The 21,131-nt window shown below is 40.9% G+C and overlaps 2 protein-coding genes across 2 annotated transcripts; one reads left to right on the forward strand and one right to left on the reverse strand.

The window, feature by feature from the left end:
* Positions 1-789: 789 nt before the first annotated feature.
* Positions 790-7,191, forward strand: tmem161a (transmembrane protein 161A). The gene is made up of 11 exons (XM_051377058.1): positions 790-905; positions 1,462-1,565; positions 1,653-1,736; positions 2,007-2,098; positions 2,266-2,422; positions 2,774-2,989; positions 3,142-3,285; positions 3,391-3,504; positions 3,672-3,846; positions 4,014-4,110; positions 4,383-7,191. The coding sequence occupies exons 1-11, from the start codon at positions 903-905 to the stop codon at positions 4,685-4,687; spliced, it is 1,491 nt and encodes a 496-aa protein (XP_051233018.1). The 5' UTR covers positions 790-902; the 3' UTR covers positions 4,688-7,191.
* A 1,567-nt stretch (positions 7,192-8,758) lies between these two features.
* mef2b (myocyte enhancer factor 2b) lies at positions 8,759-20,845 on the reverse strand. Its single transcript, XM_051376450.1, has 10 exons — positions 20,737-20,845; positions 20,547-20,589; positions 15,775-15,855; positions 14,185-14,388; positions 13,872-14,000; positions 13,462-13,651; positions 12,402-12,550; positions 12,028-12,145; positions 11,382-11,493; positions 8,759-10,882 (listed from the first exon to the last, which is right to left on the reverse strand). Exons 3-10 carry the CDS (start codon positions 15,826-15,828, stop codon positions 10,567-10,569), a joined length of 1,272 nt encoding a protein of 423 aa, XP_051232410.1. The 5' UTR covers positions 15,829-15,855; positions 20,547-20,589; positions 20,737-20,845; the 3' UTR covers positions 8,759-10,566.
* Positions 20,846-21,131: the final 286 nt, after the last annotated feature.

The raw sequence follows: 21,131 nt of genomic DNA on the forward strand, positions 1-21,131 counted from the left end.
GCCCCAGGTCAATTTGAACTTGAGACCCCTGGTTTAGAGAGATTTTAGTGAGTAAATCAAACTGAAACTGCACCAATCTGTGAATTCTCTGCATCCTTGAAATTTTGTCCAATCACGAAAACAACACTCCAAACTGTGCAATTTAATTCTCACTGGAACAAGTTGCCTGATTTTTAATGTAATGGTATTAGGAGTAGACAAATAGCCTGTTTGCTATTACTGCTATTTATTATGTACTTAAGATGCAACAGAAAAATACTCAAAGCAGCCATTTTGACATGAGATAGTAGAGTAAACACAGGTGTTACCAATGATACTTATTAAGGATTTGTTCCCTTCAGGTCAAACAGAGTCAGGGTGCTGCTGTTGTGCATGTTGGCTCACTGGAAAGGTTCTGCTATACTAAATGTAACATAAACTTAATTAGTACCATTGGTAAGTCTATTATTACAGGTTTACCTGACAGCAGTAGGAGGTCAAGGTGTACTACATGTGTCACAGGCTACTGCATGGTTAAACATTTTATAGTACCTTCTGTTATCAATGTGAAATCAGCTTAAATTAGTTTTTTTTTTTTTAAATATAATAAATATATAAATACAGTCGAATAAATGTATGTATGTAAATCTAAAACCAAGTAAAATGCCAGTTTTTAAAAATAAGTACAGTACCTCAGTAATGCTAATGTAGTTCACTTCCCATCCATTCGCAAGCAGTCGCATCAGCGGCTGTTTAAAAAAAATAGGCTTTGAATTTACAGAGTTTTCGAGGAGCACCTGAAGGCAGCGCGACCACACTAGTACATCCGGGACATTGAGCAGTTTCACATGTCAGTTGGTTCAGCTGTCAGGACTTTCCTCCGGCAGCTCCTCGGGATTTAATTACATCGTTAGAGAGAAGAGATGGTAATTTAATTCCCTTTCCAGAACATTCATACTCTACATGTAGTTACCAGTCTTATCAAAGAGCTGTAAAATTCGCTTGCGAGCTCATTTAGCTTGTATTGGTGACTATGAGGGCTAGTGTGGCTAAGGCTAGCTAGCTAGCTTGCTACCGCTTGCAGCACCACTGACAGGTGGTGAAGTTTAGCTAAATTTAGCACGATAGCCATTTGCTAACTTTCATTCATTTTGCAGGGCTTTCAACACATCCTCTGTTTAACGTTGCTGTTGTTAGCTTCTTAGCATGTTGTGCGGTTTAGCTTCCACTGCAGTCTGTGATATGTGAACTAATTTACCCTTTGGTCTAACAAAAACTGTTCTTCTCGCTTTCTTGGGTCTTACACGTCGAGTCAACATGAGCTACTGTCTTGACTGACTGTCACAGTTGTAGACAAGGCATTCCTGCTCTCTGACCATCTCTGATGCATTACCTATTGACACATAATACTGTTTTCATGTACAAGATGGGAGGTTCAGAGTTGGATCACATACTTAAACATGTGTGTGTTTTCTCTGACAGGCGCTGATGGGAATTCAGCTGGTGGTCAGCTTGCTGGCTGCCAGCATTATGCAGAGGATGGCTCCACATTGCTCATTTGCACGCTGGCTCCTCTGTAACGGCAGGTATTATCACCCTTACAATCAGCTGATACATTATTGCCATTATGTGCTGTGGACTGTTTACATACACATGCCTGTCTTTCCTTCCAGTTTGTTCCGGTTCAAACACCCGTCAGAAGGAGAGCTGTGTGCACTGGCCGGGAAACAGATGCCCAAACAGAGCAGGAGAGACAGGTGGGAGTTGGGGGAGGGTGTGTAGAAAAGAGTCATATTAAAGTAATGCTGCCCAGAGGAAGAAACTGCCTGGAAACAAATCTAATTCAGAGATCTTTGCACTCTGAGAGTTTTACAGTTTGTTGCCAGTGCTTATGAGCAAAACAAGTGGCTACTCCAGATAAGCTGTTCTTTGTCTCTCTGTTTTTCTTCTCGTAAAACTCAGTAACAGAAGATATATTTGTTTGTTTTTCTTAACGTGGTCTTGAGCCTTTCTTGTTTGATTTCCAGGAGACAGAATGGGGAGAGCAAGCCTCTCACTGTGCCCAAAGACATCGACCTTCACCTGGAGAAAGCTCCAGTAAATGCCATTGATGCTCTTGGTAAAGCAAACAGTCCTTTATCTACACCACAATGACATTGTGCAATACAAACACTGCTCAAGCTCAGCTGTTGAATCACCATATGTTTAAAAAAAAAAAAAAAAAGTACCATCTCTCAATCTCAGCTAACTAATGGGTTGTTGTTTTTTTCTTGTTTCTTATTTCAGTCCTGCGGTTCTTCCTGGAATACCAGTGGCTGGTAGATTTTGCAGTATATGCAACCGGTGTCTTCCTGTTCACTGAGTGTTACTACAATGTTGTAGATGCCAGAAAAGAGGTCAACATTGGAGCCATCTGGTGTGTCCTGACTGTACTTTTCAGTCTGTATCTTTCAACTTTAAAGTCAAACTTCATGTCATAACAGATAAGTCTTTAAACATCAATACTGATTGATTCTACAGAACGTAATAATCTTTCCCTACTGCTGCAGTCTTTAACTTTTTGCATGATGAATTAACAAACATCATGAAGCATCTAGTCACCGTTGTATAAGTATAACATGTTATTATTAGGATGTATGCTAGTAGTAAATGTTATATTAAAAGACTTTTGATACGTTAATACTAGTTGATTAAATAAAGATAAAGTAGCCTCCCAAAGATATATGTATAGTCTTGGACTGGATGAATGCTACTTTTTCCTCTTGGTTGTTTGCATTTAACCTGCAACCTGCAGAAAGACCCTTCAGACTCTGATGAGCCACTACTTCCGCTCAGAGGAGGGCGGTGAGCGCTCAGTGTGCCTTGCCTTTGGCTTCCTGTCTCTGCTCGTGGCCATGCTGGTGCTGGTGGTCAGAGAGGACTACCTGGAGTTCGGTTTGGAGTCTGCCTTTTCCAGCCTCTTTGACAACTTGGAAATCTTTGCCAGACAGCAGGGCTATGCCGACTGGTCGTAAGTATCCGTCCCTAAAGAAGATTACTTAATAGATACTATTTTATTTTAAGGAAGAAGTTGTGTTGTGTTGAATGTGGCAGTAACAGACTTGACAAATATCTGTGCTACACACAGAATAACCTTTTGATTGTTGTTATAACTTTCTTCAGAATCCCAGTGACCAAGCTGACAGTGAAGCTCGGTCTGGCTGCCATCTGTGCTTACATTGGGTCTCTCCTGGCCTTCCCCGGCCTACGACTGGCTCAGACTCATCTAGATGCTGTACAGATGAACTCAGACCGCCCACTCATCCAGTAAGAACTGATACTTTTAACACTGCAACAAGCAATGTCCTCCTTATTAAAACATTACACTAGCAGTATTTAGCTCTCTCAAACGTCTTTTAATGTTTCCTGCAGGATTCTGCTGCACATGGGTTTCTTGTCTCCAGTCATTGTGTTGATTCTGTGGGTGAAACCCATTGCAAGGGACTTCCTGGCCAATGCACCTATGGGGAAGACTTCTGTCACAATGTGAGTGCACATACGTATTTACTTATTGTATCCACTACAACCAGTCTTTTAGTTTCTTTCGAGACAGTAACAGTGGCCACTGATGCAAGATGTCCTCCAAATGGGACACAGTGGGCATTTGGCCAGCCCTGACTTTTTCTTATCCTCTTACAATTCCCAACTTACAGAGTTTCCAGTGCAGCATTTGACAGCATGCGCCTGTGGATCATCGTGGCGTTGTGTCTGCTGCGGCTAGCACTAACTCGTTACCACATGCAGGCCTACCTCAATCTGTCTCAGAAGTGGGTGGAGCAGATGAAGAAGGAGGCGGGACGCATCGCTGCGATTGATATTCAAAGGAAGGTCAGATGTTTGAATAATGAAGGTTTGAATATTAGCTCAGATCCTATGAATCTAAAACTTTGAAAGAGTTTAAAGACTTTAAAAAAAGCTTTACTGTGCAATAAAAAAAAAAGGTGAAGATTCCCTAACTGCATGTTTAAACTGAGAATAAATGTGCTGTTTTTCAGGTCACTCGTATCTTTTGCTACCTGACTGTAGTTACTCTCCAGTACCTGGTTCCTGTTTTTCTCATCCTGTTCTCCACACTGGCACTCAAAGCATTAGGTAAGTAAAATCCCACCATCATCCGACCACTGCATTCAGAAGAATACACACTTTGTCCCAAACATTGAAAATGTAAACACATTGAACACATTTCCCAAGATGTAGACTATTCTGGTGCAGCGCAGTTAAATATTAGAAACATCCGTAGTTATGTTTTAGTGTCATTACAACATTACAAGCTTTAGTTTCTTTCAAAGGTCTACTTTCTTACTCTTTCTTCAACGTTCAGTGGTGAAATCTAAATATTGACTGATCCCTACTGATCTCTGTAGGCGACTTCTCCTGGAGGACCGGTGCAGAGGAGACCCCCGGAGTGACACCAGCACTGGTGATGCCCACAGCAGCACCTGTGCTGCCCACTGGTCTCGATGAGGATGAAGAGGGGATGGAGGATATGGAGGAGGACATCCAGGCCACAGTAGCACGCCTCTCAGAGGCCTTCACAGCACTGCGGTCTGTCCTCACTCCACTTTTCTTCCGAGGTTTATTTGCTTTCCTCACGTGGTGGGTGGCTGCCTGCCAGGTCATCAGCTCTCTTTTTGGCATCTACTTCCACCAGTACCTTATGCAGAACTAACTGAGGAAGACATACTGTTCTGATTGCAATGCAACCCCAGCCCTCATGCTGTTACAAAGGAGAGCTGCAGACAGCAAAGAGGACATTTCATTAAAACACATATCTACAGACAGAATGCACCTTGCTTTTGGCAGCAACAGAAGTTTTGATAAAGGTTTGTAAAGTAGACGGGTGATGGGCGTTGTCTGTTGCAATATCGGCTACCTTGTTGCCATTAGGACTTTTTTGTGACCAGCAGGCTACTGGTATCAATAACACAAATGTACAGAGAGAACTGGGGCCTGTATCACAAAGCAAGTTCAACTTATGCTGGCTCTCTTTGGGTTACCTGGCTTCACTAGGTCTAATCCTTAATTACTGGTATCACAAAGCTGGTTATCAACTGGCTCAATTAGTCCAGGGTTTACTGATCCAACTACGGGTGCATTCACGTGAAAGAGGCAGAGTTTTTAATTAAATGCAACATCAAAGGTACTTAATATAACACAGTGATACCCACAGGGAAATTTGGTTATTGGTAGCAAAAGGTGATATTCAGTGAGGTGAAAAACCCCCTCCTGATGCTAAAGCAGAAGAAGAAAAGAAATAAATTCCTACTAATAGGGCTGTCCTGATTACCATTTTTTGGGCTCTGGTGCTTCAGTAACAATGACCCACAAATATTTGGTTGGGTAACTCCAGTCTGAAGTTCATTTGAGAAAAATATGGGATCTGAAGGGGTTGATGAGACAGGGATGAAAAGCAAGCGTTTTGCTAGTGTTTACTCACAACCTGCTTTAATCTGCTCACCTTGCTTTTCCCTTCAGTTCTCTTTCCCCCAAACACACACACACACACACACCTCTGTCTCTCTCTCTTTGCAGTACTTTGCACACACCATCTTCCCCCGTCCCGCCTCTTTCCGTTCCTCTTCCCTTCTGTTGACTTTCTCAGCAGTTTTTTATAAATTTGCCCACATTTTGGATTTCTCACCTGCGATTCCTTTTTCACAACAGCAGGCGAGCCCCATGTGGAGGAGGCTTGTTATTAATGACATAGCACACTGGTTCTCAAACTATTTTTTTTTTTTTAACTGGAACTTGTGGCTCCAAACAGGAAGTATTGTAAATAAAAGTGTGAACCAGAAGTAACCCCTTTCCACCAAATTAGCTCTGGTTCTTGACCTGGTTTCATTCAAGGTTCAAGAGCAGTCAACAATAAATAATCCTTTTATTAGAAATAAACCTGCCTCCTGCGTGAACTGCGACACTACTGTATTTTAATGTCGGTCATAATGCTGGTGTTTGGAGAGCCTAATATGAGGTTGCACACAGTATAAAAAGTTTGAGAAACACTGATGTAGCATATTGAAACAAACATGGTACCAAATGCTTAACTGGTCCATGCTTGTGAAATAGGCTATCCACATTCACTTTTTTTTTTTAAAAATCCCATAATAACCGTTCTGATCAGTTCCGTTATAAGTGGGCCAGCTTTGTGATACTGGAAAACAAGAGTTAAGCCCAAAGATATCCCGCTGACCTGTTAATACAGGCCTCTGATCATCTTCCAGCTACTTCAGCTGGACTTTTTTCTGCAACTTTTCAGATGTACCTATGCCAGTGTTACCTGGATTGTTCTTCTTAATAGAACATTGTTAAATGCTGCATATAAGATGTTTAATTGATACCAGGGGAAGTATTAGTGCTTAATCCCTGTGTAGATAAGACGTTTTATTTTTGTGAGGGACTCTGTCCCCCCTAAGGAACCGATTCAAGAGTGCTAAATCTTCTTATATCTTTTTCTGCTGTAATGTTTTGATTGCTAATAAGTAGAAGAGCTCAGATCCATCCTATTGTTTTAAACACAGTTGAAGGTGAATGAAAACTGGTTGTGGCTGTGTGTTAGCCAAGAACTGAAGAGCTTTTTCCTTCAGAATTCCTAAGTGCCTGGGAGCTCAGGGATTTTGAGTCCATTTTAAAATCCCCTTTTCTCTGACCATGTGTATTTAGAATGAATATAATCAGTTGATTAGATCAAATTAACACTCCAAACACGTTTTTGTTTTTCCTTTTTTCTTTTCAAACACTACTTACGGGCAACATTTTCAGTTGCAGTAAATTTCTTAATTAGTTACGTCAGCTTTTAGTATTTTTGCTGTTTTTGTAGCCAATCAGTCATGTACATGTAAGATTAATCAAAGCCTACTTAGAATCAGTTTGGCATCAGTGGATTTTATTTATTTATTTATTTATGATACATTGCCTTTAATAACTTGTTACTTAGAAATGATACAGATGCTGCAGTTCTGTACATTTTTATATTCTGTTTGTGGCAAATTTTAGATTTTAAGTGTGCTTTTTTTTTTAAATAGTGTATTTGAATTGAATGCTCTGAAATCATTATACTGTGAAGTTCATATGAAAATGTTGCTTTCTGAGATTTTTCGAATGCATGGTGTGCAAACCTTTGGCTGTAACCTGAATGTTTTTTGTTTGTGTGGCTCAATAAAACATTTTATTATTCTCAGTCTCAATGTCAGTTTGATGTTCCCACTTAATTCTGCTTTCCCTCAAGGAGCGTGGGAGATACTGGTGATAAAACATTTCCTTTAAAAAATCGGTGCTCCAATTGACAAAAGACATCATGCATGACAATGGAGTGTCTCGCCGCTGTGCTGGGTCCTGATCTCTGACCCCAACCTCCTGAGAAGATCATTCTTTAATCACTGATAATTACTATGAACCTGATGCCCCTCAAGAGTCTGGGAAGAAATATTGTTTGTGGATGCTCAACTCGGCCACAGGAACTGTTCTCATATTCTCGTCAAATCTTCCAAATTCTCTCCATTTGTCAGCAGACAACATTGAAACATAATTCACAAGCTTTATGATATCAAAACAGTTGCACTCATTTAACAAGTTAAGGAATGTGACCTTTCACCACAGCGAGACTGAAGAGGCTCTTTGTCTGAAAGTTGACGTGATTTATTGGTGATATCATTTGACTTCCACATCCAATCAAAAGCCACAAAGGTTCCCCAATATGGCGAGGGACAGCCACCTCGCTGTCGTGCACTGGGACATGCTTCAGTGGAGGATATCAACAATCACAAAGCCTCAGCAAAAGTGAAGAAATTTGGGAGGTTACGGGATAACAATCCTGACGTCCCATACGCAGGGGTGATTTAGCTTTGGGATGGGGACACTTTCCAGGGAAAATGTTTCTGTTTATTGTTAGATAACATGATTGAGGAGTACAATTTGAGCTTTTGTACGCTGCATCCTCACCCAGCATGACCAGTGGAGCTGCGGTCCTCCTCTCTAAGGCCTGTGACAGGTCTGTGAGAGCGTCCGGCCTAATGAACTGAAAGGTGACAAGGCTGACATATCTATATAATCACATTAATTATGTGCATCTGTGCTGGAGGCCCTCAGGCCCCCTCAGTCTGATCTGTGGACTGCAGCGGGCCAAGTCAGGCAGCCATGGCTGGCTGTGGTTGCTATAGAAACCAGGATCTGTGTGTGTGTAAGTGTGCAGGACCCAGACATGCCCTACAGACTGGGCCAGCCTGGTCTCAGGGGAGCAGACCAGACATGACCCCAGTTGAGAGTCTCTTTTCATTTAGGGAGCAGAGACGACAAAGATGGACCGGGCCTTGACTCTGATTTTAGATGAAATGCTCCATAGTGGTCGGGTAAGAAAATGTTCTGGCATAGTTACTGTACGACAACCAGCTGTGGAAATAAGCCTTTTTGCACCGAATGTATTTTTTTTTTGAGACATAAAGGTCTCCAGGCTTTCAAGTGGTCCATTCTTGTTCCTCTCGTTTGGTGGCTGCGTGGTGAGCTGCCTGACAGGGGCCAGACATGATAATGAGAGAGTGTGTGTTCAAAAGATGAAACAGAGGTGAATAAGACTAAATAAATGGACACATGAAAGCCTCATAGCCACACAGCAGATGGTATTTTACCTGTCTTTACACTGAATGTACATGAAAAACAGTGGCAAAAGAATCACATTTTCTCTCAAAAGAAAGATAATAAACTAAGTGTCCTTTGTAGAATAAGAAAAAGGAGGCCAAGGCAAACGTACAAATCAAACTGCTTTTATTTAAAAGGAATCACAAAAATGTCTGTTCTGTTAATGAAGCATTCAGCAAACATATAAAAACTCAACCCAAAACATCAGAATACTGACAATTTGGTTTATCATGCTGATATTAATCCACAAACTTCATTAAAAAATGAAAAAGACCACAGCAGCACTTGAACTTGAAGAGGGTGAACCACTCAACCTGTGTCCTTTAACAGAGATTCAGTAGATAATTAATCACCAATAGTTTAGGCTGGTCTTCCCTGCTCTGCATTTTCAGATTCAAATCTAAAATCCACAGTTTGTGGCATAAGATGACCCCTTGTGGACAATAAGTGGAAATTCATTCAAAGTATATTTTGTAATTGGCAAAACAAAAGTTGAATATGCAAAACTAAAACACACAGAAGTCCAGTGCACAAAACATACAGTGCAAAGAACATTTACAGATATAATGAAAACCAAACATTTCTCCATAGTAAAACTGTAATGTGATGGGTTTTTACGAAATATCCTTCAAACATTTAGACTTTTCAGTGTCTCGTATATTTCAAAATATCATAAGATGATGATGACAGTGATGGCAGTAAAGCTCAGTGACATCTACAATATGAAGTTACTAAATGAAGCCCTTCAGAAAAATAACTGATGCCATTTTATATTACTTAAATCAAATTAGACCCAATATAGACATCTTTGGATGTTGCAGTATTTGATTGCAATACATAGGAACAATATTTAAACACTTTGGTCTTCAGTTGAAGTAGACTGCCATAACTTTGGTACAGATGGAGAAAAGTAAAAAGATGAAACCAGCATTATTTAGAGGAGAATACAACTAAAGCATATCCATAGTTAAAGTCTTACAAACAAACACAGAAAGAAGCCATTTTTAAACTTCCTAAAGAAACCATCAACCAAGTCCCTGAGAGAAACTGATGCCCAAAATTTTAAAGGATAAATTCACTTTAAGTCTGTCTTAAAATATGTTTTTTCCGGACATCTTACAAAGTTACAGTGTTTTTAGTGCAAAACTACCTCTTTATGTTACTCAGTAAAGCACTTTTACTTGCTTTCTGTATGAGATTGTCTTCTACAAATAAACTAGTCTTGACTATCCCTGAATTCCCCCTAAATTGATAAAGATACCAACTTGATTTGACTTATTCAGACTGCTGAAGGCTCTTAATAGGTGAATTGAGGAGGAGAAATTATAGCGGCCAAAATTATTTCAATGTACACTTGGGCATAGTGAGTATAGTTATAAGACAGACTTGTGAACTTATCCTTTAAAAAATGTCCTAGTGTATTTCAAAAAAGGCCAAGGCTCCAGTGACGGTTTGCGTCTAACTGGTTTTGTGTGAGTAGACCATGTTTTGGAGAAATTCAGCTGGTCCCAATGTGCTGCTGTAGCTAACTTCAACAAAGTCACAGAACAAAACCAACTCATTTCAAACTGTATTTCTGACTCACATTAGCTCCACACAGAAAAACTAAACCTAACCAAACAAAAAGCAAATGTCTGTATGCATCTGTCTCCTCGTGGGATCAATCAAGTGATGCAGAGAAAATTCTCCATCGCCCAGGAGAGACCAGCTCTGTGTGAGGAGACAAAGAGAGGCATTCCTCTCTGGGATGATAGGGACAAATCGACCCCAGCTCGCTATCTTCTATGTTTTATCTGAGTGTGTGAGTGTGTGTGTGTGTGTGTGTGTGTGTGTGTGCGTGTGTGTGTGTAAGAGAGGACTGGTTTTGATGGAAGATAGCTGATTGAATGGGAGATGGTGTTAGACTGCAGCAGCCAGCTATCTCTGCCACCCATCACTTATCTCTAACTGCCTGAGCGGCTGCTGCCCCCCTTCCTCTTCATCTTGTGGGTAGCCAGATTTGGGAAACTCCTTCGTCTCATTGGTTGGACGGGCTTCCGGAGGGGTATGGCGAGCAGACTCAGGGTTGCTCATTGGAGAATGCTGCCTGAGGTGGTGTAGAGGAGGGGAGGTGGGTGAGGACATGTGCTCAGGAGAGCTACGCTCCGATTTGATGGTGAGGTTGAGGGAGGGCAGATGTGGAGAGGTTGAGGAGCAAGACTGGGAGGGGAAGGAGCACCCTCCACTGGACATCCTAGAAAGCACAAGAGGAAAGACAAAAGAAATGTCTGAGTTTGAACATCATCAATTCTGCATTTATGTCTTAAGTGCAGCTTGATGACAATAAGATACAGTTAAATTCAGTTACAACAAGAATACTTCTGTTGCCTAATATAAACAACAATACGTGAAATAAAACCAGTAGAGGAAGCCGACGTAATGCAAGAACATATGGAAGGTGTGAGTTTATGTTCCATTTCATTCCTAAATTAGTTTTATTGTATTCTCTATTTTCTTATTATTTTTATTTTTCCCTTTTTTCAGTTCTCTTTTCTTTCTTTCTTTTGTATATTTTTGACAGTTGTTAGTGCTGTTTTGCACCTGATAAAGATCTGATTGACTGAAATGCTGCACAGCAAGAGTGAACAAGAAAAACATTGCTGAAACAAAGAACAATGAGCGGATTCAACTTTCTGCCATGATTCCATATTTTGTCCTCACAGGAGTGCCATATTATGCATTAATATCCTTACGCTGGGCTTATATGAGGCCCATGGGGCTCCTGAGGCGGCTGTGCAGGCTGCCAGGGGTTCACTGCTCCTCGTTGTAGACTAACAGAGTGATAAAATCCAGGTTGGCTGTACTCTGGAAACAAAGAAAATATGTGGATGTAAATCAATAGATGAAAAAAAGACCACAAAGACAGGATTTAAAAAACACAGAATCAATGAGTGATAGGATACATTATCTTCACTATAAGAGGATAGTTTGGCATTTTGAGACTTACATGCATTCTTGCTAAGTGTTAGATGAGAAGATTGATACCACTCTCATGTCTGTTAGCATGGAGCTACTGTACAGCCAGCAGCCAGGAAACACTCTAGTCTGGCTCTAAAACTCACTAATTAACATTTTGATCTGTTTAAACTGTTATGTGCAGGACAATTTGTTGGAGTAACTTCCTGTAATCTTGACAGCACTGTGAGGTTGACAGCCCTGCACCAAGCCCCCGGTAAAACAACAACTTGTTTATGCAAACAAAGCAAATATCCCAAAATGTCGAACTATTCCTTTAAAGTACCTTTTCATCTGCCTTGCTCTGTATATTTAATGTAGCACTCCTATTCAATTCTATTCACCCTAATTTACCACAGAATAGATGATACACAGCAGACATACCAGAGGCTCCAGGAGAGGGGAGGCCGTAGCTGTGACCCAAACTGTGACCCAGCAGCCCTGCCTTGCCCATGGCTACCATGGAGCTGCTGCTGTGCAGGCCCTGATACAAGACACCCCTCTAATAAATAGGGAAAGAGAAATAGCGGTAAATAAGTGTAAATCTCAAGTTTGAAGTGATAGATTTACGTCATTGCATGCATGGCGCATAAATCATGAATATTGTATCTGTGAGAGATAAAAGTGACAGTGAAACTGCTTGTCTATGTTTGCTAGACAATTAAGATCTACTGGCACATCAGTACATGTACATTATGTGTTAGATTCACTAACATCTTTTAGTGTAGATCACACTGGATAGTAACAGCTCTACTTACAGCAGAGCTGTGGTTAGCACGTGTGGCCCCCATGCCCTGATTAGCAGCATCTCCCCGCAGGTTCTCACCACCCAAGTTCAGAGGAGGAGGGCTTTTCATGTCCAGAGCTCGATTCAGGCTGCCATGGGAGAACACGGAGTAGCCGATACCTACACAGCGACAAAAAGCAGCAGGAAGTGAAAAGAGATGTGAACTTGTTTCACTCACAGAGAGGAATAATTTATTCTCTGTGATACATTCTTCACCTCCCTCTCTTTATGTCTACAAGTGCGATAAAAACGAACTTCTTCTTTTAGTTTGACCTTTGAAGTAGTATCTGTTCTTATTGGGCCAGTGGGAAGCTAACGTTTATCGATTTACCGGACAGAATCCATTTCGAACTGATCACTGTCAACTATTAGAAAAACAGTAATAACACATTTAAAATATTCACTGTTAATGACATCATACCAAATAGTTGAATACTGTAAAAGAGGTTGACATGAGTGGCAGGTGTGATACATTCTGTACAGAAACCACAGAACTGGTTACAGTCGCTGTTACACTGGTGGAGGGCCAGTTTCACAAAACAGGCCGAGTGCATGTGTGGATTAGTGCGCACACACGCGCACGTACACACACACACTTCCTGTGAGTTCACAGCCAGCTGCACAGAAGGTTGACAGCACACATGTGAATTTTGCAGCAGCCATTTACCAAGACCCTAGAAGACCATTTAATTTGATTGTCATGCTAAATGTTTCACATCTACTACTGTTCACTGCTCAATATTTCAAACATTTGTGGTGGTATTTTGTGACACGTTGCCAACTTGTAAATTGACAGATTTAGTCAGTGGAGACTTTTAATTTATATGGCAGATATCATTTTCTCATAGTAAGAACCACATTGTACAAAAGTACATTGAAAAATATTGATGCCATTTGAGGCTGCAATTATTCCACATAGTCACCTTGAATTGACATACTCTTGTGAAAATAGTCACAAATTGTCCTGCAAATCACTTTGTGGTTACAATGATTCTGGTAATGTTTCATGCAGAAGGACCAGTTCTGCTCACCTGAGTGTGGAGACATGAATGCAGTGTGTGCATGTGGTGCAGCAGGGCTGGCAGAGCCGGGTCTGGTACTTAGAGATTTAAAGCCCGGAGCTCTGTGAGGCACCATGCTGGATCCGGATGAGTTGGGGAAGCTGTTCTCACAGCCTGCAGACACCAGGAACTGGGCCTCTGGTGAGAGGAGTGATGGAGCCTGAAGGGTAATGTGTGATAACAGCATAAGAATTAAAATCCAAAAACAGTCAATGAAAATGTAAAATTTGTGAAAAGAATATTGTTATTTTGTCCTTGGACATTTTGAGCTGTGTCATTTTATTACAATAATAACAGTTAGAAGAATTCACATAAGGTCAGAGGTCGCGTGTGTGTGAGCGTGTGTGGTTATGTGCAATAGCAGAAGTGTGTGGACTGACATAGAAGCGCTGGCGAGCCACAGAGAGATCCATGCCCTCACTGAGAGGATATTTGTCTGCAGCCACCTGCATGCTCTCCTCACTGTCGAGCTCTGACGCGTCGAGACCGAGGCCCTTCCTACGCAGAGTCTTATACAGAACAGAAAGTGCACATGGAAAATTACCCACAATGGTAGCATGAAGATTTACAAAATCAAGAATGATACATGAACACTATAATTTTTTTGGAAAAGTTGAAAATGCTTCTTGCTCTAAAATAACTGACCAAATCATGCTTTACTATCATTTCCTTTAATAGCAGCTTGTACAGTACCTCCAGTATGTCTGTGTTGGTGCGACTCTCGTGTGGCTCGCTGTATTCTGTGTACTTGAGCAGCACTTTGTCCATGTCTGTGCTGGCGTACTGGAACAGACGGTTGGTGCTGTTGAAAATGATGAGGGCGATCTCACAGTCACACAGCACGCTCAGCTCATAGGCTTTCTTCATCAGACCAAACTTACGCTTGGTGAAAGTCACCTATGGCACAAAAAACACACAGAGGTTTGTTTTATCTTCGCTTTAGCTTCAACTAATTACTGATGATTTAGAAAAATATATATATCTTAAGTTTAAAATTTACATTTTTAAATAAAAAAATGTTGATATGAACTTTAATATTTCTGCAGGAATAAATGATGGAAATAACTTGCAGCAGAAGAAAAGCATTTTGACCAATTTGGATCAGTTGCTACATAATCAGCCTAATATACAAACTTTTTTTATTATCAGATTATGGATTTCTGCTGTTTAAAAAATATATGTATAATGCTGCTAAAAAAAACACCTGTTTTCATGGAAAAGCGTAACACAGGATCACTTGCAAATAACAGTGTTGACAGTGTATTTTGTGTATTTATATAGCCAAAAATCACAAGTTTGTCTCAGAAGGCTTTACAATCCGCACAGCATACAACGCTGTCTATCTTCAGACCGTCAATTCAGATAAGAACAAAACAAAAACAAAACTTATCACCAAAAAAACACTCAGTCCTAAAGATCAGATATGAGAAACAAATCGTATTTGCCAGCAGTCAGAGCACAGTTTATTACATTTTTATTCTTGTCCACACTGATTCCTTGTGTGTATTTGATGCGTTGTTTCATACATAGTGATCAACATATTAATAGGTTACGAGCTTGAAGTGAAAATCTTTCTCACATGGCAGTACTCAAAAGAATGTATGTAAATGTTTTGACTGTAAGTTGACGTCAAGCGTAAAATGTATTTATAACCTGCATCATCACATTCATCATCCATCAAAGTGAAAAAACTACTTTTTTTCTTTAATCATTTCCCCCTTCCTTGCCGCTCTTTTAAAATATGCACTTTGTTCAGTGCCATTACTGTCCTGTCGGTACGGAACCAAATATCACTGTCACTGTTAGATCTTTCAAATTTTGTTAAATTTACAACAGTTGGTCATCGTATCAGTCGAGTCATTTGGCTCCAGCTCGGGCCTCAAAATGCAAGTGAGAAAAAGAAGCATGCATGCTACAATTATTGTAAAATCTAACTATGATCCCACTACTGTCTCTTCTAGATATCATTTGTTATTTCCTCCACAGTCTTGCAGCATTCAGAAATCATGCCTACACACATTAGCCTCAGGAGCGACCTCCCTGCCGCATAATGCACAAAACGTATTTTTATATCCAAATCAGTACAACTTTCACATTGCTGTCACACTCTCTGCTATGACTATTTAATGTGTGACAATTGTCCTACACTCTCTTTGTGCAAAACATGAGGTAAGAATGTGTATGTACCGTAAATATCACTGAGGCAAATGTACATTGTACACTCTACATTTAATTCTTAATGCATATAAATATTATATATATAAATATTGGACATTGACCCACCTGTCTATTCCTCTGGTCCAGAATACGAGAAATTTGTATTTTCTTTCTTCCCATTTTTTCAGTTGTCTGACACTTTTATACCTGTAAAAGAAAATAAAACGTTATATTAACAGAATACAATATGTTATATGCATTCATAATGCTGCACAGACCTTCAGCAAATTAATGTAATATTAAACGCAAATATATTTATTTTATTCTCTAGTTCAAGGAAAATAAAAGTTTTGTGAAAAATGTATCTTGAGGGTAAACGTCACATTTGTACACATAAGCCATAGTGGTTTATTCTTGTACATCTACATTTTACAATAACAACAGTACAAATATTCAGTAATACTTCTTTCCACATTCATGTAATTCTGGTGGGAAAATGTCCCCCATTTGGTTTAGGTGACTCAAGTCCCTTCCCCCTTGGTTAGGGCAGGGTGTTTATTTTTACCACCATGAGGCGATGCAGTCTAAAGTTAGAGCGGCCCTTGCCGGGCCTGCAGTCCGCACAGTCTGACACCCCCACAGTCTGGGTTACCCCGGGGCCAGCAGCACAGTGCTCGACTGCACCGCACAGCCCCAAGAGACAGGGTTAAAAATACAGTCGATAGCTCCTTTTAAAGGTTCATCAGGCAATAGCTAAAACCAAACAGTAGAAGGAAAACAGTGTGTTTTTGAAAGATGGGTGAAGCTAAAAGCCACCCACTCCTCTCTCATGCACAGCCAGGTCAGAAAAAAGCAAGATTTTGAGGGGCAGAAGGCAAAGGCATGGATGGATTGTGGTTGGCTTGAGAATGTCCATGTTTTTCTGTTTCCCTCGGTCTAGAAAAACCCCTGTGCTTACGCTACCCCTGCAGGACCGTATAGAGCTGGGCACATGTGAAATCAGGGGATTATTTTCACTCTTTGCATTATGGGAGACAACCATGCAGCAAAAAAAACATAAAACACTATAGCCGCGTTTCCACCCAAAGTTTATTTTCATACTTTTCAAAGGAACTAAAAGGTTCCTTCAGCCCGTTGTTGTCTGCATTTCCACTGTGGTCTAAAGACCTGCGAAGATGAGGCATATTAGTCTTGTCCTGTTGTATAAAAAGCGATGTCTGTTTTTACACAACATTTTTGCACGCAACTATATAACAATGAGGACTGGACATCAGTCCATTTGTCATATGCTTTCTTCTCTTTCATTTGTTCATTGTGCTCATTTTACATGACAGAAGGACCGACGACGCCCATGCACAATCTGCACGCAAAAATGACGTGTAAAATTTTGTCAGCTGACTAATTTGCTTAACCTTCCGAGGTCTTATGAAAGACAACAGACAACATTGGGCTGAAGGAACAGTTCCTGGGACTAAAATTTCTGACACTTTGGGTGGAAGTGTGGCTCAGACTGATGTGTCAAGGCACAATGAACAAAAAACAAACGGGTTTGCTGCTGCAGATTTTTAAAAATGGAGGCTGAAATAAACGTCTGTGAGTACTCAACCAATCAGAAATGTTTAGCATTGCAAGCCCCACCCCCAAAGTTCCTGTACTTTTGGAAAGCACTACCCCCCCCAAGCAGGGACTTTTTGGGGGGTAAAATAATAAATGATGTCTGCAGAAACCCTGGTCCCTGTGGTGGAAACGCAAGTTCCTCCAAAGGTTCCTAATCCCTGGGGGAAAGTTCCTGCGGTTGAAACGTGGCATAATTCAAACGCATAAATAAAATTTGCTCTATGTGTGAGTTATCGCCATTTTACATTCCACTATCAGTCAAACGACTCCATAAAGTGGTGGTCTGACTCCACTGACCTGACCATATAGTGCTTCTCCAAAGCCCAGAGGAGTTTTCACTGGTTTTTCCCCTTAATACTGGACATGTATTGGACATCTCTATATTTAGTTCCCTGTCTCTCCTGATGGTGCCTGAGCGGATATGGCGCCTGTGTTCCCACGACCCCTAAAGTGCCCGCTGTCCCTCAATGTAAGCTTGGCACACAGGCATGTGGGGCATTTCTGGAGGAATCCACCTCTTTGCCCTTTTTATTACCTTATAAAGTCCTGTGATATCCACTGTGCTGAATATACTGCAGAGACAAGACACACCTCAACCCTGACAGCTGCAGATGAACTTGTTTTGCCATTGCCTCTACAGTAAAATGGGGCACACTGCGGACAAATAGCTCTTGCTTTTAAGAAAAGGACCAGAAAAACCAGTATTGGTCCGTCTAACTAACAACCACCACAAAGAATGGAACTCGGGTCCCGCTGTTCCGTTTTTTTTTACCAGAAGTGAGACAATTTAACCTCATATCAAGACATGTTAATGGTGAGAAGAGAGGGAAGTGGGACATATGCTCTAAACAGGGCAGAAAGATCTTTATCTAAGTGTTTTATAGAAAGTTCCTCTCCTCTCAGATATAACCAAACGACGACTATCACCGCCACATGACTAGCTGGGTAAATATAGCTATACCTCCAGCCAAACGGCGTGGACTTAGCTATAGAACTGTATGTGGTTTATTAGGTTTGCTGAGGGCCTAAAGGCCAAGACAGGCAGGAAAAGCCTGGCTGTGACTCTCACATCAGCTAATTCTGGATGTTTTCCCGTACGACAACTGCCGTTTGAGGTCTGTGAATGCACCAGAATTAGCAAAAGCAGCACACACACCTTAAAGTCTGTGACCTTTCATTTCTAAGGTCAACTCTCATCACTGAAAAAAGATGGGAATTAAATGAAATAGCAGGCCTTTTATTTTTCTCACCTCCTCATGCAGAACTATAGTCGCAAAATGTAAAACGGAATCGCTGTGTGTCCTGTAATAGTGCGAGAGTTGCACACTCACACACTTGCCCCTGGGTGCTGAGGTTCTATAGGGAAAGACAGCACCTTTGTCAGACGCTTTCCCAGAGGCGAGACAGTGGAAAAAACTGAGCAGAGACGCACAGCAGGCACACAGTAGCCCTGCTCTCGGACATACCCTGGGAGCTTCTGACTGATCACTGGGGACCTCACTGGGACAACAATGCACATGCACAGAAATCCAAAAGCGCGTGCGTCAACAGACAAGATGATTTTAACAGCTTTGATCAGTTGTGATGATACTCATTGTATTGCACACTGGATGTTTTTCTTGCCGCAGTGAACTGTATGCATGAATGAGAAGGGGAAAATAAGTAGGGCATTTCTAGAGTATTGAGGGTTCTGCTTCGTTGGTTTTCTTTCCATGAGTCATTCAGAGCACGGTGGGTTGATAATGTCTCAAAAACATGGTAAACACGTGTAAGAATATTAGCTAAAGATGGCTCACTCTGAGGTAGCAAAAAAGATTCCTACAACACCTAATCATATTTTCACTGTCACACAGGTCCATTGGCAGTATTGGTTGTCAAATGTAGCTAAATATAACAGCCAGATTAATGAAAGTCTGAAGTTAGTGTTTCAGTTTCCATAAGTGATAACAAATGTAAAATACTGCAACAATAATCCGTTTAGTTAACACTATCTAAGAATGTTTCTGCACTATTGTCTTGAAGCTCAGTTGTGTTTGTCAATTACAGTATGCAAGAAGACAAATAGAGAAGCTGTATGACTTCTGTATTACACTGATATACTGCAGTGCTGTGGATGACACCTAACAGAGGTGGTGCACAGCCTTGTTTTCGCTGTTTCAGTCATTTTAGTCTCTAGTCTCTGTTAGTCACATCAAAGACCCGTGTTGAGATGGTAAAATGTGAAACCAGGCCCCAAACTGTCTCCAAAAATAGAAGACTGCTACGAAACTTTGCATGAACCAAAACATAAATCCTCCCAAACCAAAAGTTAAAAAGGGTGATGGGCCAAAAAAATGTATCTTTGAAATGGCAATGGTCCTGTCTTACCAGTTCAAATCAAAACTGAAAGGCATTTGAAGGAGAGAAAACCCAAGGCATTTTCTTTCTATATATTAAAGCATTAGTATACCACAATAAACAAACATGTGCTCTCTGTGTGTCACCTTCAGGGTCAGACAGTTCACTCACTGGGCCTTCGCAGAGTAATGGTGAGGAAATATTTGTCTAATTTTAACAGGAGATAATTGAATTGCCTTGATATTTTTGATAGAGCCAGAATAGCAATAGTACATGAAGGCACAAGCTGAACATTTGATCTTTCCATGAACAGAGTAAAAAAAAACTTTTCAGGACTCTATTTAAGCTGTTTGTGTGTGAAGATGAGACACACCTTAATGACAACTGACTGCTCTTCGGAATGAAAATATAATATAAGGAAATTAAATTAGCTAATTATCTCACACTCCCTAAAACATGAGAGTTACCAGTGCATATTTTGAATGAGACCGAGAAGACAAAAGGATTGAAAAAGGCAACAGGTTGAAGGGGGAGAGGAAGATGAACCCAGCCTGTAGTGAATGGGTTCAAACAGTCATGGGATGTGTCTGTATCCAAAGGACGCGGATTCATTTGCACAGCAAGCTAAATATAAAAACTGTAAAAATACATAGCTTAAAAAAAATGTTTGCGGATAATTAGACCTAATAAATTGCTGACGTCATTCAAAATAGACCGTTTAAGAATAGCCCGTCTGTCCCCGAGTTGCCAAGCATCCCTGTCTAATATAGCCTCATCTATAGGCTGCTGTCAATAACACAGCAACAGGTATTTCACTCACTGCTGTGTCACAAAATCTTGGCACACAGACAACATCATAATCCTGAACAACAGGGATTCTAAAAAAAAAAAAAAAAAAAAAAGTAAACGCTTCAAAACACAGAAAACACAACATCTGATCTCACCTGCTCTCGGTCTTCTCTTCTGTTTGCCTCCGAGTTTCACCCACTTGATCGAGACCAATCAAACAGGAAAAGTCGCGGATTAAAAAGAAAAAAAACACACACACACACACACGCATAAACACACGCACGCACAGATGTGTCTTAGTGAGCAGAAGTCTTGTCTCGGGTTGGTGATGTTGAAGATATTCACCTGGTGCAGTAGTAGCGGATGGTTCAGGAGCGCTGCTTTCCAACAGCTGGCTGCTGCAACCCGCCTCTCTCTGTCACCATACACCGCCTCCTCGGCCGTGCCATTGGACACACTCCCCCCACCTCCCACCCGCCTTTCAAACGCACCAGCAGTCACTCAGGGCTGTCAGCGAGATCACAGCACAAGTTACCCTGCATACACTCATGTCAAGGGGCTGCTGGGGGAAAAGATCCGTGTTACAGAACAGACAGCAAAAGCTTTTTGATGAGATTGTGTCCCAAAGCAGCTGTTTTCTTTAAAGTAATTTTGATTTTATGTAGAATTTCATCACAGGAGGGGTGGGGAGGTGACAGTGGGAAGTGGAAAGTGGAGTCTTGTGATGTACAATTTGCATA

Source organism: Dicentrarchus labrax, unplaced genomic scaffold (genome assembly GCF_905237075.1).
Source record: "Dicentrarchus labrax unplaced genomic scaffold, dlabrax2021, whole genome shotgun sequence".
Lineage (NCBI taxonomy): Eukaryota > Metazoa > Chordata > Actinopteri > Moronidae > Dicentrarchus > Dicentrarchus labrax.